Genomic DNA, 16387 nt, shown 5'->3' with positions numbered 1-16387 from the left:
ATGATTGGCCAGCCCTGGAATCGGGCTTAGCCTATGTGGCAGACTTGCTGTATGATGTCTTGAGAGCCTCAGCTAAAGGCATGGCTCAGACAGTCTCTGCGCGGCGGTGGCTTTGGCTGAAACATTGGTCTGCTGACCACGCCTCTAAATCCCGCCTGGCTAGGTTGCCTTTTAAAGGCAAGCTGCTCTTTGGGGTCGAGCTGGACAAAATCGTGACCGATCTCGGCACATCTAAGGGCAAGAAGTTACCAGAGGTCAGGGCTCGGGCTAGTGCTCGTCCCGGTACCTCCAGAGGACGGTTTCAGGAAGCCCGTCGGTACCGCCCGGGCAGGTCGGGTTCTTCTGCCCCCTCTTCCTTTAAGAGGCATTTCTCCCCCAAGCAGCGTTCCTTTCGCAGAGACCGCCGTCCCGGAGGTGCTCCCTCCGGTCCTCCCCCAGGGTCTCGTACCCAATGACGGGGTCTTGGTCCACGCCCCAGTGCAGATTGGAGGACGGCTGTCCTCGTTTCTGGGCGAGTGGACCACAATAACTTCAGACGCTTGGGTGCTGGAAGTCATCAGAGACGGCTACAAGCTAGAGTTCTGCCGACCCTTAAGAGACGGGTTTGTACTCTCTCCCTGCAAGTCTCCGGTGGTGCGGTCGTTCCGGTGCCAGAAAGTCAGCTTGGCAAGGGGCGTTACTCCATTTACTTTGTGGTACCAAAGAAAGGAGGTTCTGTCCGGCCTATCCTCGACCTCAAAGGGGTCAATCGGGCCTTGAAAGTGCGGCACTTTCGCATGGAGACTCTCCGCTCTGTTATAGCGGCAGTGAAGGCAGGGGAGTACCTGGCTTCCTTGGACATCAAGGAAGCGTACCTGCATATTCCCATCTGGCCTCCTCATCAACGCTTTCTGCGTTTTGCAGTCCTGGGCCGACACTTCCAGTTCAGAGCCCTCCCGTTCGGGTTGGCTACTGCTCCGCGGACCTTTTCCAAAGTAATGGTGGTCATAGCGGCCTTCCTGCGAAAGGAAGGAGTACAAGTCCATCCTTATCTGGACGACTGGTTGATCCGAGCCCCCTCTTATGCAGAGTGCGGCAAAGCTGTGGACCGGGTAGTTGCTCTTTTGAGCTCCCTGGGATGGATCATCAACTGGGAGAAGAGCCAGCTGCGCCCGACTCAGTCCCTGGAGTATCTGGGAGTTCGATTCGACACCCAAGTGGGCAGAGTGTTCCTGCCAGACAATCGGATTGTCAAACTTCAGGCTCAGGTGGACCAGTTCCTGGTAGCCTCTCCTCTTCGGGCTTGGGACTATGTGCAGCTGTTGGGCTCTATGACGGCCACGATGGAAGTAGTGCCCTGGGCCAGGGCTCATATGAGACCACTACAACACTCTCTGCTGCAGCGCTGGACTCCGATGTCGGAGGATTATGCGGTGCGTCTTCCCTTGGATCCAGCAGTGCGCAAGGCGCTGAGCTGGTGGATGCAGGCAGACAAGTTGTCTGCAGGAATGCCTCTGGTGACCCCAGAGTGGATTGTCGTCACGACGGACGCCTCATTGTCGGGCTGGGGAGCCCACTGCTTGGGAAGGACAGCGCAGGGGCTCTGGTCTCCTGCAGAGGCGAAGTGGTCTATCAACCTCCTGGAACTCAGAGCCATTCGGTTGGCGCTTTTGGAGTTCATCCCGGTACTGGTGCTGAAGCCTGTACGGGTACTGTCGGACAATGCCACGGCTGTGGCCTATGTCAACCGCCAGGGAGGTACCAAGAGCGCCCCTCTAGCCAAGGAGGCTATGAGTCTATGCCAGTGGGCGGAAGCGAACCTGGAACAGCTGTCAGCGGCCCACATTGCCGGAGTCATGAATGTCAAGGCGGACTTTCTCAGTCGCCATACCTTGGAGCCCGGAGAGTGGCAGCTATCTGCTCAGGCGTTCTTGGACATCACGAAGCGCTGGGGCCAGCCGAGCCTAGATCTGATGGCGTCATCGGCCAATTGCCAAGTGCCGCGCTTCTTCAGCAGAGGACGGGACCCTCGATCCCTGGGAGTAGATGCTCTTCTCCAACAATGGCCGACACAAGAGCTTCTCTATGTGTTCCCACCCTGGCCCATGTTGGGCAGGGTCCTAGACCGGGTGGCAAGACATCCCGGCAGGATAATCCTGGTGGGTCCGGATTGGCCCAGACGTCCCTGGTATGCGGACTTGATCAGGCTCTCAATCGACGATCCTCTGCGGCTGCCAGTGGAGCAGGGCCTGTTACATCAGGGTCCCGTGGTGATGGAGGATCCCTCCCCCTTTGGTCTTACGGCCTGGCTATTGAGCGGCAGCGTCTGAGGAAGAAGGGCTTCTCAGACAAGGTCATCGCCACTATGCTGAGAGCGAGGAAACGCTCTACTTCTACTGCTTACGCCAGGGTTTGGCGTATCTTTGCAGCGTGGTGTGAAGCAGGCTCACTTTCTCCCTTCACTGCTCCAATTTCTTCAGTGTTGGCGTTCCTGCAAGAAGGTCTGGACAAAGGCCTGTCGCTCAGTTCCCTTAAGGTCCAGGTAGCGGCTCTGGCTTGCTTCAGGGGCCGCCTGAAGGGTGCTTCCCTGGCTTCCCAGCCAGATGTGGTGCGCTTTCTCAAGGGAGTTAATCACCTGCGCCCTCCTCTGCACTCAGTGGTGCCTGCGTGGAATCTCAACCTGGTGCTAAGAGCATTGCAGAAGCCGCCGTTTGAACCCTTGTCGAGGGCATCTCTGAAAGACCTGACGTTGAAAGCAGTCTTTTTGGTGGCTATCACTTCAGCCAGAAGAGTTTCCGAGCTCCAGGCGCTCTCATGTCGAGAGCCTTTTCTGCAGTTCACTGAGGCAGGAGTGACTATTCGCACAGTGCCTTCCTTTCTGCCCAAGATTGTTTCTCGCTTCCATGTGAATCAGCAGCTCTGTCTCCCTTCCTTTCGTAGGGAGGACTACCCAGAGGAGTACTCTGCTCTTAAATATCTGGATGTGAGACGAGTCATCATCAGATACTTGGAAGTGACCAATGATTTCCGGAAATCGGATCATCTGTTTGTCCTGTTTGCAGGTCCTCGTAGGGGTCTGCAGGCTGCTAAGCCTACAGTGGCAAGATGGGTCAAGGAAGCCATTGCAGCGGCTTATGTGGCCGCAGGGAAGGTGCCGCCTATCCAGCTGAAGGCTCACTCCACAAGAGCTCAGGCGGCCTCGATGGCAGAGGCCGGTTCCGTCTCCTTGGAAGAGATATGCAAGGCGGCAACTTGGGCTTCGGCCCATACATTCTCCAAGCATTACCGCTTGACTGTGGCTGCTCGGGCGGAGGCCCGGTTTGGAGCTTCAGTGTTGCGGTCAGGGATTTCTATGTCCCGCCCTGGGTGAGTACTGCTTCGGTACATCCCACCAGTCTATGGATTGATCAGCTTGATGATATGGAAGGTAAAATTATGTATAATCATACCTGATAATTTTCTTTCCATTAATCATAGCTGATCAATCCATAGCCCCTCCCAGATATCTGTATTGTTTTATTCTGGTTGCATTTCAGGTTCAAGTTTACTCTTCAGTTACTTCAGAAAGACTTCGTGTTCAAGTTTTTTCACTTGGATTCTTCAAGAGTTAAGACGAGTTTGTGTTACAGTGAGCTGCTGCATTCCTCTCCCCTCCGTTTTACGGGGCTGGATTGAGACTTATAATTCTGCCGGCACTCCCTCCCGCTTCGTGCGGCTGTAGGGCAGTTTTTGTACCCCTCCCGCTTCGGCGGTGTTCGGGTCAGTCAGCTCCTCCCGCGGTTGCGGTTGCAGGATAAGCCAGATCCCCCCGCATCGGCGGGGTGGTGTCCCTCCCCCGCTCCGCGGGGATGAGCTGGACGGATTCCCCTCCCCCACTTGTGTGGGGATGAGCTGGGTTAATTCCCCTCCCCCGTTTCGGCGGTGGTGAGCTGGGCAGAGTGTCCCTTCGTGGGTGTAATTCTCTAAGTGCTGAGTCCTGCGGATGGAGCTTTGATATCGACATACTGAGGAGTTTCCGGCAGCACATGACCACATATAGGGAGGCAAAAGTTTGCTCTCTATCTCCACCTGCTGGTAGATGGACACAACCCACCAGTCTATGGATTGATCAGCTATGATTAATGGAAAGAAAATTATCAGGTATGATTATACATAATTTTACCGTGTTTTGCACAATGTAGAAGCTGTGCACTTCCCCCAGCTCAGCTCTGTAAAAAGTTATGCTTGCAAACTGTTTAGAAGTAAGAGGATTTCCATATAGGCATATAACCTTGGGATTATCTTTGACTCCTCTCTCTCTCTTTCTCCTCACATATCCAACAGACTGCTAAAACCTATCATTTCTTTCTCTCTAATATCACCAAAATTTGTCCTTTCCTTTCTGAGCACACTACCAAAACCCATATCCACAATCTTATCACCTCTCGCTTAGACTATTGCAACGTGCTTCTCACAGGTCTTTATTTTTTTTTTGTTACATTTGTACCCCGCGCTTTCCCGCTCATGGCAGGCTCAATGCGGCTTACATATTATATACAGGTACTTATTTCCACTAAGCAATCTCTCTCCGCTTAAATCTGTTAAAAATTCTGCTGCACGACCTATATTCTGCCAGTGTGGCTATGCTTAAGCCCTCTCCTCAAGTCACTTCATTGGCACCTGTATATGCCTTCCTATGCTTGGCCTGTTACTAAGGGCTAGGCCTAAGGCCTGTACTGTCAGTTTGGTTCTCACATGATAGCCTACTAACTCAGCATTTTGTGTAACAATCATTGCTTTCTCAGGAGCTGAGAAGTGACACTTCATAACATTTGTTTGCAGCTGAGTATGTTTTTCATATAAGGTAACCTTGGCAGTTGCTGACTGGCTGAGGACACAGTGTGAGCCTAACATGTCCAGAATGTTTCATTTGGGAAGATAGAGAGAGGACACAAGGGTATTGTTCTGGCTGTGCACACAGAACTGACACAGAACTCATAAGCTAATTAGCCAATGGCCATCGACTGTTCACGTGCAAACACATCAGGCGTAGGAGCCAACTTTTCAAAATTATTGGGGATGCTAAGCCCAGTGGAAATAACCCCTCCCTGGACACATACAAGGAATTTTCTCAATATTGGGGGTGCTCAAGCACCCACAGCACCCACAGAGTTGGCTCCTCAGGAGAGAGTGATATAGGAATATCCATATATGCCATAGACTAGTATCTGATTCCTAGTTTAGGGAAAATCACATGATTTTGGAGAAGCGAAACGTATGACTGTGTTTATGTGACAGCAGGGGGGGGGGGGTGAGCTGAGCAGTCCTTGTCTTTCAGGATGTGCATTGCTGATAGACAACCTGCTCCAGGGAGAGAACTATTTTTTTGTATTTGGCTCTGTGAGATACCAAGAAAGGTAATTTATTGTCTGTGCCTGAGTTCAAGTTCTCTTTCTTATCTGTGCTTTCCCTCCTTGTGAGGGCGAAGGGACGGAATTCACACCCTATCTGTTTCTGCATGCAGTTCAAACTCAGTGCATTCACTCTGCAGCTCCTCGTTACCTCTCCACTCTTATCTCTCCCTACGCTTTTACTTGGGAACTCTATTCATTGGGTAAATCTCTCTTATCTGTACCCTTCTCCTCCACTGCCAACTCGAGACTCTGTTACTGTTTTCTTGCTGCACCATATGCCTGGAATAGACTTCCTGAGCCAGTATATCAAGCTCCATCTCTGGCCATCTTAAAATCTAGGCTAAAAGCTTACCTTTTTGGTGTTGCTTTTAACTCTTAACCCCTATTCACTTGTACAGTACCCATGTATGTTTTATCATTCCCACCTTAGTAATTCTATTATCCCTTATTTGTCCTGTTTGTCTGTCCTGATTAGATTGTAAGCTGTTTCGAGCAGGGACTGTCTTTTCATGTTCAAGTGTACAGCGCTGCGTACATCTAGTAGGCATAGGAGCCGACTCTGTGGATGCTTGAGCACCCCCAATATTGAGAAAATTCCTTGTATGTGTCCAGGGAGGGCTTTTTTCCTATGGGCTAAGCACCCCCAATAATTTTGAAAAGTTGGCTCCTATGCTAGTAGCCCATACTATGGCTCACAAGAGCACGCAGTCACAGTCTGGGGCCAAACAGGTAGAAAAGGCAACTACGAAAGCTAAAAGGATGCTTGAGTGCATAGGGAGGGAATGGCCAATAAGAAAAAAGGAGGTGACGATGCTCCTGTATAAGATTCTAGTGAGACCTCATTTAGAATATTGTGTACAATTCTGGAGACAGCACCTTCAAAAACATACAAACAGGATGAAGTCAGTCCAGAGGGTGGCTATTAAAGTGGTCGTGGTCTTCAACATAAAGCATGTGGGGACAGACTTAAAGATCTCAATATGTATACTGTTTTATACAGTGGTGTGCTGGTAAATGTTTAACAACAGGCTCTCTCCCCCGTCCACCTCTGCGCCCCTCCCCGTCCACCTCTGCGCCCCCCCCCCCCAAATTGCAGAGCAGATTATAGCCGGGGAGAGAGCCTGGGGGGGGGGGGGGGAATCTAATTCATGTTTAATGTGGGATAAAATGCCATAAATAAGTAAATAAAAATAAACTTTTAATGTTGAGCACCTGATTCTCAAAGTGGACATATTCCAAACACTATAATGAAAATAAAATGATCTTTTCTACCTTTGTTGTCTGGTGACTTTGTTTTTCTGATCATGCTGGCCCAGTATCCGATTCTGCTGCTATCTGTCCTCTTAACTCCATTTCCAGGGCTTCCTTTCCATTTATTTCTTTTCTTTCCTCCTTTCTTCTTAATTTCTGGTCCTCCGCAGACTTGACTGTCCAGTGGATCCAGCTTCAGCCTATTTTCTCCATCCATGTGCAGTTATTCGCCTCTCTTCCTTTTCCCTCTTCTCATCTCATTCCGCACTCTTCCCTCCCTTCCATCCATGTCCAGCATTTCTTTTCTTTCCCTTCCCTCTCCTCCATCCATGTCCAGCAACCCTCCTCTTCCCCCTGCCCTCCACGCATCCATGTCCAGCAGCAACCCTCCTCTCCCCTGCTCTCCATCCACCCATGTCCAGCAGCAACCCTCGTCTCCCCCTGCCCTCCATCCACTCATGTCCAGCAACCCTCCTCTCCCCCCTGCCCTCCATCCATCCATGTCCAGCAACCCTCCTCTCCCCCCTGCCCTCCATCCACCCATGTCCAGCGACCCTCCTCTCCCCCCTGCCCTGCATCCACCCATGTCCAGCAACCCTCCTCTCCCCCTGTCCTGCATCCACTCATGTCCAGCAACCCTCCTCTCCTCTCCCCTGCCCTCCATCCACCCATGCCCAGCAACCCTCCTCTCCCCTGCCCTCCATCCACCATGTCCAGCAACCCTCCTCTCCTCCCTGCCCTCCATGCTCCATCCACTCATGTCCAGCGACCCTCCTCTCCCAACACTGCATCCACCCATGTCCAGCAACCCTCCTCTCCCCTCCATCCACCCATGTCCAGCAACCCTTGTCTCCCCCTGCCATCCCCTCCATGATCCACCCATGTCCAGCAACCCTCGTCTCCCCCCTGCCTTCCTCCCCACCATCTGCCTTCTTCCAGCCCCCCCCCCCTGCTGCCCCGGTCGTCTATCATCCGTCTTCCCTGTGCTCCCCGACAGACCTGGTTTCCTTCCTGCGCCGCTGCTTGCCTTTAAAAATTTTATTTTCCTTCGAGGCGCACCGGCGTTGAAGGGAAGGCAGCAGGCTTATCTCGGTTTCAGCCTTCCGTTCTCTTCCCTCGCATCATGGCTCTGCTCTCGCGCAAACAGGAAATACGTCAGAAGAGGGCGGAGCCATGATGCGAGGGAAGGGCACGGAAGGCTGAAACCGAGCTAAGCCAAGCCTGCTGCCTTCCCTTCAACGCCGGCACGCCTCGAAGGAAAATAAAATTTTTAAAGGCAAGCAGCGGCGCAGGAAGGAAACCAGGTCTGTCGGGGAGCACAGGGAAGATGGATGATGGACGACCGGGGCAGCGGGGGTGCAGAGGCGAGCTGGCTCGCACTGGCCAACAACCGGCTCGCAAGATGCCAGTAAATTTAACAAGCGGCTCTTGCGAGCCGGTGCGAGCCGGCTCCAGCACACCACTGGTTTTATATTACTAGTCTTTTTACCACTTCCCCAAATTAGTACTCACCAGCCACCCGCAATTTAGAGAGATAAAAGACTAGGAAGGCCACGTGTATGAGAAAAGCAATTCTTTTATTACTTACCAAGATACAGATACAAATTGGTATTTTCTCATATGGGAAAGCAGCACTATTATATAGAAATTTAATCTGTGACTGCCTCTCCCAATGTACTGCTCTGGTACAGCTGTCTTTATACCTTTTGTGTTAAGCAGTGCTTCACATTACTTTAGCACTTATCTTCCTCAGAGATCATTCTGTTCTCATCATCTATTTTCCCTTAAGTTGCTAAATCACATTCTTCTGTCCATCCATAATTGCACCTTTCCCACACCAGCTTGCACGTAGGAATGTCTTATCAGATCAGAGGTCTCTGGGTCATATACTTCTCAGCCTTTTTGCCCTGTTTCAAAGTGCCCTTTCACTCTGTTTCAGAGTGCCCAATCATGCTCATTATTTACAATACTTTGGAAGAAAGGCAAGAGAGGGGAGATATGACAGAGATGTTTAAATACTTACACTACTACTACTACTTAACATTTCTAAAGCGCTACTAGGGTTACGCAGCGCTGTACAGTTTAACAAAGAAGGACAGTCCCTGCTCAAAGGAGCTTACAATCTACAGCATATATGTACAGGAGGTGAGTCTCTCTCTCTCTTTAAATTGAAAGAAAGCTCTGGAATGAGGGGGCATAGGATGAAGGTGAAAAGGGATAGACTTGAAGTAACCTGAGGAAATACTTCTTCATGGAAAGGTTGGTGGTGAATTAGTGGAATGGCCTCCCGGTGGAAGTGGTGGAGATGAAAACAGGATCTGAATTGAAGAGAGCTTGGGACAAGTACATAGAATGTCTATGGAAGTGGTGGGGAGAGTAGAAAGCATGGAGGGGCAGACTGGATAGGCCATATGGTCTTTATCTGTCTACATTTTCTCTGTTTTTTTTTTTCCTATTTATGACAAATTCCTGGAGGCATAGTCCATAAACTATTATTAAGGTAGAACCAGGAAATCTCACTAATATGACATCTTGCTACATTTTGCGATTCTTCCAGGTACTTGCGACCTGGATTGTCCGCTGTTAGAAACAGAATGCTGGGCTAGATGAACATTTGGACTGACCCAGTGTGGCAGCATATTCTTATTTGATGATGATGGATTTTAGCAGGGGGGTGGGGGAATGTAGTGATCCTGGGTAGGGAGTAGAAGAGGGAAGATGATGTGGCCCGATGAGTCATGGCAAGATGAACACAGCACCACGATATAAAACCGTTTGGGAATTATTGTTCCGAGTAGTGGCTCTCAACCCTTTCTTGGAGTAACACCTAACTGGCCTTTTCTGGCTGTCCATACTGAATATGCATGTGATATAGACTTGTCTCATTAATATTAATTACAATTACAATCTAGGTCTCAACTCTATAATTAGTTACACATTTTATTACAAATTATTCACTAGTAACTGTTTAACATTTTAAAATATATTTCTTTATTAAATCAATACAATTTTCCTAAAATAAAATCCATTCCCTTAACCCATAATTATTAACCGATCCATACACCAATACATTTAAAACCAAACAATTCTCCACAATACTCGTTCAATACACATTCAAATAGCAAATATCTGGCCATCTTTTACATCAATGTGTGATCACAGCTCTTTAATCATGTGTTAATCCACTGCTCCAGAGTCTCCCGCAAGATTCAGCCTTGCTTCAAATCAGACTCATTGAATCACCAACTTATAAAATAGTTCTGTCCTTTAATATTAATTATGGATATTCTGAAGACTAGAATGGTGCAATGTGTTCTCCAGCATAGGGTTGGGAACCGGTGAATGGCTCTCCTGAAATAATTTCTAGTGCCTCTTGCCAATACCAAGATCTTTGAGAAATAAAGAATTTATTGAACAATGTAGCCAAGAGAATAGAAGATGTTAAGACCTGCTCGAATTCAGCTACTCTGGGCAAACAAGGGACAATGTAGCAGAAAACTCGCTTGTAAAACTCTCTTTAAAATGTCTAATTTATTTTGTTTATTATTATAGGAATAGCTGAAATCCTTATGAATCGAGTTCATGCCCGAAATTCACTAGGAAAAGTATTTGTTAATGAGGTAAGCCTAGCTTTTACTTTATTCACTTCAAAAATAGTTGTAAATCTTAGAGCCAGTGAGGCCAAGAATTTTGTTAGGATGTGTCTGAGTGCCTCAGTTAAGGTATCCTGAAGAGCTGAACTATTGTGGCCTCATTTCTTATATGGTATACTAGTAAAAGTGGCCCGTTTCTGGAGCAAATGAAACGGGCGCTAGCAAGGTTTTCCTCCCCAACACTCCCCCTTCTCCCTCCCTCCCTCCCTACCTGCCGACCCCTTCGTCGTTCTGACGCCATTGCTCCGCACCTCCTGAACGGACCGTACGCCATTGCTCCGCCCTCGGTGTCATCACGTTTGACGCGAGGGCGGGGCCCCGAGACTTGGCGTTTTCGGTGGCTTCACCACCACGAACCCTTCGAACCCGTCTTGAAGGAAGTGACGTCAGTGGCTTGGTTTCACAGACGTCAGTGTCTTCAGAACGTTCAGGGTGAGTTTTATTATATAGGATATGGACCTGAACACCTGATGAATCAAGGAAGGATTCCCTACGAAGCAATACTCATCCAGGAAGTAGGGAAGCGACCTCAGGTAACCAATCAGAACAGGACTCCAGGGGTTAATGAAGAAAGAAAAGTTTATTGCCAAAAAAAGGTTCAATGGACTTCACACAGTCCCGTGTTTCGGCAGTAATATGCCCTGCTTCAGGAGTCAAAGTCTCTGTATAAACCAAAAACAATTGTTCTCCTAAGAGAGAGAGAAAGATTGCACAAAGCCACTATGACTTAAGATTCTGCAACCAGAATGTGAAGCACCAAAAAGTCCGCTCAAAATGCACGGGAACGTATTACTGCCGAAACATGGGACCGTGTCGCATCCATTGAACCTCATATATGGGCCTAAGCTACAAAGAAAGTCCTCAGTAAGTTCCTGTGTGTTGTAAGTATCCCCTGGATTCTATATAGGTTGCCCAAAGTTGGGCACAGATCCCAAATCTGTGGACAAACTAATTACTTAATTAGGCCTTAACAATCAATAAGTGGAGTTAACAGTTAATTGACAAAAAAATAGGAGTTGGGCGAAGATATGCTCCATGGCCAATTGTATGACAGTGTAACTAAATTTCATAGCTCACAAATCAAAAGGGGCGGGGCCATGGGCGAATCAGGGACATTCTTCAAAAAAATAACAAGAAACGCGCTTACGAGCAATATCGAAAACAAAACTCAAAATACATGAACCACAAGAACATACACGTGTGCTTGTGGAAAATACTTCGTTTTTCAATTAAATTATTATTGGAATGGAAGGAAAAGCCTCAGAGCTCTGCCTGGCTTTATCTTCTCACTGACTGTAAAGACCCACCTCATAGGCCAGAGGTTTCCCAAACCTGGTCCTGGGAGGCACTCCAGCCATTCAGGTTTTCAGGATACCCACAATTAATATTCATGAGAGAGATTTGAATACACTGCTTCCACTGTATGCAAATGTGTCTCATTGTGGGTATCCTGAAAACCTGACTGGCTGGGTTGCCTCTAGGACCAGGTTTGGGAACCACTGTCATAAGCATAAAACCTCCCATAATAACCAGTGGCGTAGCCAGAAAGCAATTTTTGGGTGGACCAGCAGGTTGGATGGGTGGGCACCCATGCTCTGTCCCTACCCCACTCCATGCTGGATCTCTACCTTACTCCCCACATGGTCCACATCTCTCTCCTTTCCCTTCAGCCATCCCCTGCATATCCAGCACCTATCCCAGCCCCCCTTCTACATGTCCAGCACCTCACCTCCCCTTTCCCTCCAACCCCCCACCGCCCGCCCGCATATGCAGCTTCTCTCCCCTTCCCCACTGCAAATCCAGCACCTCTCCGTCTCCCCTTCCCTGCAACCTCCCCCCTGCAAGTCCAGTGCCTCCTCATCTCACAGTCTCCGTGTCGTACCCCCGCTGCAGCGCTTGCAATTTGCTATCTTCGGCGCTGCCTGACACAGCTGAGAGACGCGGCACGACGTCCTGCTCCGGGGCCTTCCCTCTGCCGCGCTAATTCAACTTACTGTTTACGCAGGGCAGAACGCACGCGGCAGAGGGAAGGTCCCGGAGTAGGACGTCACGCTGCGTCTGTCAGCTGGATCAGGCAGTGGCCCGACGATAGGAAATTGCAAGTGCTGCCGCGGGGGTGGAAAACGGAGACTGTGAGGTGAGGAGGCAGCGCCAATAGCGTTAAAGGGAAGCGCTACAGTGGGGGTGGGAGAGGGTGTGAGGAGACTTGTTGGTGACGGAGGTGTTGGGAGTCTTCTCTGGATAGGCCTGAGCCCAAACTGGGCGGGCCTGGGCCCATCCTTGCCCACCCATAGCTATGCCCCTGATAATAACTAATAGTGACACGTGTACTTTCAAACTTATAAAGTGAAACTTTTTAAATATCTTCCTTAAAGAGTGATAGGGTCCTGAATCGATTGTTCAGTCTCTATATATCTGGTCTGTAGAACTTATCTCAGATTATATCTGGAGGCTATAAAGTCTAATGAGATAGGCACACAGGGTCTGTGAGAACTTTTATGTTCTGGACTGGACTCAGGCTTTTCCTTCCAATGTAATAATAATTGAATAATTTTCCACAATAACATTTTTATTCTTTTGTGGTTCATATATGTCAATCAAGAATATTGAAAATCACTAGAAGTAATAAAGTTTCTAATAAGACGAACCACCACCCACTCTTGTCAGCAAACGATTCAGTGTAATTAAATGTTATTAACAAAGTGGAGGAAGAAAAGACCTTGTTCACTGAGGTCTTTTTGGTCTGTTGAGAACTTTTTAAGTTCCAGGCTGGACTCTTGAGGCTTTTCCTTCCACTGTAATAAGAATTTAATTGAAAATTGAAGTATTTTCCACAAGAACATGCTTATGCTTGTGTGGTTCATGTGTGTCAATCAAGAACATTGAAAATCACTAGGGGTAATCACGTTTCCAACAAGACGAACCACCAGCCGTTCTGTCAGCACGCGACTCCGTGTAATTAAACATTATCAAACAAGTGGAGACAAAAAGACCTCCTAGTGAATTTCAATATTATAGCTTCCAGCTCTTGAGACTGTTGAGTCAGGAACATTCCCAGGATTTAGTCACGATGTTACAGAATAGGGTCATTCCATGAGTCGCACGCCAACATGTACATCGGGTTTCAGCAGATGCAAGTGCAGCACCCAAAGTTAGGCGTGGGATCTGCGCCGAGCGTCTTTTGCTAAATACTGTTGAAGCATGTGTCTTCCCAGTGCCTAGCTTTGGAGACTATGGGTCCCTTTTACTAAGTATTTACGTGCGCCCAACGCATGCCAAAATGGAGTTCACCACCTGACTATACCGCTTGCCTCTCGCGATAATTTCATTTTTGGCATGCGTCCGAAAAATGTTTTTTTTTAAATCTTGGGCGCACGTAACGGATTGCGTGCCAAGTAGCATTAGACGCACGTAAGTCATTACCGCCCGGATTCTTTACCGCTAGGTCAATGACTGGCCGTAAGGTCTCTGACCCAAAATGGACACGTGGCAGTTTTGATTTTGCCGCTCGTCCCATTTTCGTAATAAAAAAAAAAAAAGACCTTTTTTACAGGCGTGCTAAAAAAATGGATCAGCGTGCGCCCAAAACCCGCGCCGACACTACCGCAAGCCATTTTTCAGCGCGCCTTTGTAAAAGGACCCCTATGACAATGGCACTTTGGAACATACCAGCTGTCTAGAACTTAATTATGTTGTGACATTTTATATTGATGACATAACAAAAGCATTATAACAACCACGAGTATAAATGAAACGTCCAATGTCTAACCAACAAAAAGGGGTCCAGATCTCCCGCAAAACACATCAAACAACAAAGAGAGCGGGAGAAAAACCAAAATAGACCAGAAAGAAACCGCAAAGAGTAAGAACACCAAAAAAGTTTATTAAGACCCAATACGGGCCGTGTTTCGGCCAACCGGCCTTCTTCAGGGGTCTTCAAATTGACGTATACAGATGTGCCTCCAGAATTCGCATGGAGTGCAAGGCGTAAATTTGTATGGGCTCTTTCCTACCCTTTGCTGCAGGCGGCCGGATTCAGGTGGAAGTAGGAGCGGGAAAGCAAGCGCGAAACAGCAGATTTAAATCCACCCAAAGCGAACACGGCCAGGACCCTATAAAGTGCGAAAGGTGCTGCCAGTGTCTCCAGTTGGCACTGGCAGCACCTTTCGCACTTTATAGGGTCCTGGCCGTGTTTGCTTTGGGTGGATTTAAATCTGCTGTTTCGCGCTTGCTTTCCCGCTCCTACTTCCACCTGAATCCGGCCGCCTGCAGCAGAGGGTAGGAAAGAGCCAGTACAAATTTACGCCTTGCACTCCATGCGAATTCTGGAGGCACATCTGTATACGTCAATTTGAAGACCCCCTGAAGAAGGCCGGTTGGCCGAAACACGGCCAATGTCTAGACATACAAAATAAGATAGGCAAGATGTATCCTGTCATCAAGTTTTTTTCCCCCAAGTAATTCCCTCAGCCCCCGCCCCACCCTCCCCTTCACCTCCTACTCTCTTTTCCCTCCTAACTCCGTTCCCTTTCATGGATTCTCTAACCTAAGTAAAGGAGAGTACAACTTTTGAGAAAACTGAGAAACAATAATCACTGTAGCATCATGTTAAGGAAAATATTAAGCACAATGTTGGTGCAGTTTTTCTGTGAGCTCCCATCTAGTTCTTTCAGTCCTCCTACCCCTCTAACCCAACCGAAAGAAAAAAAAAATCCAATGTTGAACTCTAGGTTATATCCTTTGTGCCCCCTACCTATCTAGCATTGAGTACACAACCCTGCCCCCCAGCTTTCCCATCCCCCTTACCCTAGTATGCAATGCCTGATCCCCTTCGCTAAAGCCACCCCTATTGCCCCGTTGAAAATCTATTATCTAGAACTTAATTCATGCATCCGTTTTATTGTCAGTTATCTAAAGCTTTAGAAGAACTTCAACATGATGCTAATGTCCGTGTTGTAGTGATCAAGAGTGAAGTGAAAGGAGTGTTTTGCGCAGGTAAGAAATAATTGGATTCTGTTAATAGAAATTGAAAAAAACAAACAAACGCTTTTGCTGAATTGTATTGGACATTGAGTGGTGGTAACTTTATAAAAGTTTTCTTGCATGCAGACTGTCCTGAGTAAACTGGACAATATTTGTTTACTGTCAAAGCTTACAGCTATCCGTAGGGGATATTTGATACAGCATTGGAGTGGAGGAGTGGCCTAATGGTTAGGGAGGTGGACTTTGGTCCTGGAGAACTGAGGAACCGGGTTCGATTCCCACTTCAGGCACAGGCAGCTCCTTGTGACTCTGGGCAAGTCACTTAACCCTCCATTAAATAAAACAGATACTATTGGAGATCCTACATGGAATGTTGCTATTCCACTAGCAACATTCCATGAAGAAGGACGTGCAGGCCGTCAGACTTACAGAAGCAGAAGCCTGCGCGGCCACATTGGTGATCTGCAAGGGCCGACTTCTACATGGAATGTTGCTAGTGGAATAGCTCAAATAGTAGCAACAGTGGAGGAGTGGCCTAGTGGTTAGGGTGGTGGACTTTGGTCCTGGGGAACTGAGGAACTGAGTTCAATTCCCACTTCAGGCACAGGCAGCTCCTTGTGACTCTGGGCAAGTCACTTAACCCTCCATTGCCCCATGTAAGCCACATTGAGCCTGCCATGAGTGGGAAAGCGCAGGGTACAAATGTAACAAAAAAAAAAAAAAAGATAAAACGTGGGAACTTTATGAGAAGTGGTCCTCAGCTCGAACTGCTCCTGACATGTCATATTTATAGTTGAACATCGAAAGATTGAACATTGAAGGATAATTGGGGGGGGGGGGGAATGTGGGGGGGGGGCGTAGGTGGGAGGGAGAGGGGGGGGTTGACGTAAAAAATTGTATTAGAGCAATCAAGTTCTATATAAGAAGCTTACTATTGTTGAGATGATGTTGCTGTCACTTTGCTCTTTATGGAAATTAATAAAATAAAAGATATAATTAAAAAAAAAAGTTTTCTTGCATGTAAAGCCTAGTCGAAGTATCCGCTCAGGCAAGTCCAATTGATCTGGGAAAGACTATTGCTCCTACCAGGCAGCAATTCAGTGTCTTGGATAGTGTGGCTAACTTATG

At 48.1% G+C, this 16387-nt stretch overlaps 1 protein-coding gene across 2 annotated transcripts in view; it reads left to right on the top strand.

The window, feature by feature from the left end:
- ECHDC2 (enoyl-CoA hydratase domain containing 2) overlaps window positions 1–16387 on the top strand; it is a 61268-nt gene that overhangs the window by 23205 nt on the left and 21676 nt on the right. For both annotated transcript variants that reach the window (XM_030207108.1, XM_030207107.1), the window contains exons 2-3: window positions 10176–10243; window positions 15184–15271. In XM_030207108.1, the coding sequence (XP_030062968.1) occupies window positions 10176–10243; window positions 15184–15271 (156 nt within the window). The remainder of the gene's footprint in view (window positions 1–10175; window positions 10244–15183; window positions 15272–16387) is intronic.

Source organism: Microcaecilia unicolor, chromosome 6 (assembly GCF_901765095.1).
Source record: "Microcaecilia unicolor chromosome 6, aMicUni1.1, whole genome shotgun sequence".
Lineage (NCBI taxonomy): Eukaryota > Metazoa > Chordata > Amphibia > Gymnophiona > Siphonopidae > Microcaecilia > Microcaecilia unicolor.
Note: the sequence above shows the minus strand (reverse complement) of the source record. Positions and strands in the feature narration are given on the sequence as shown.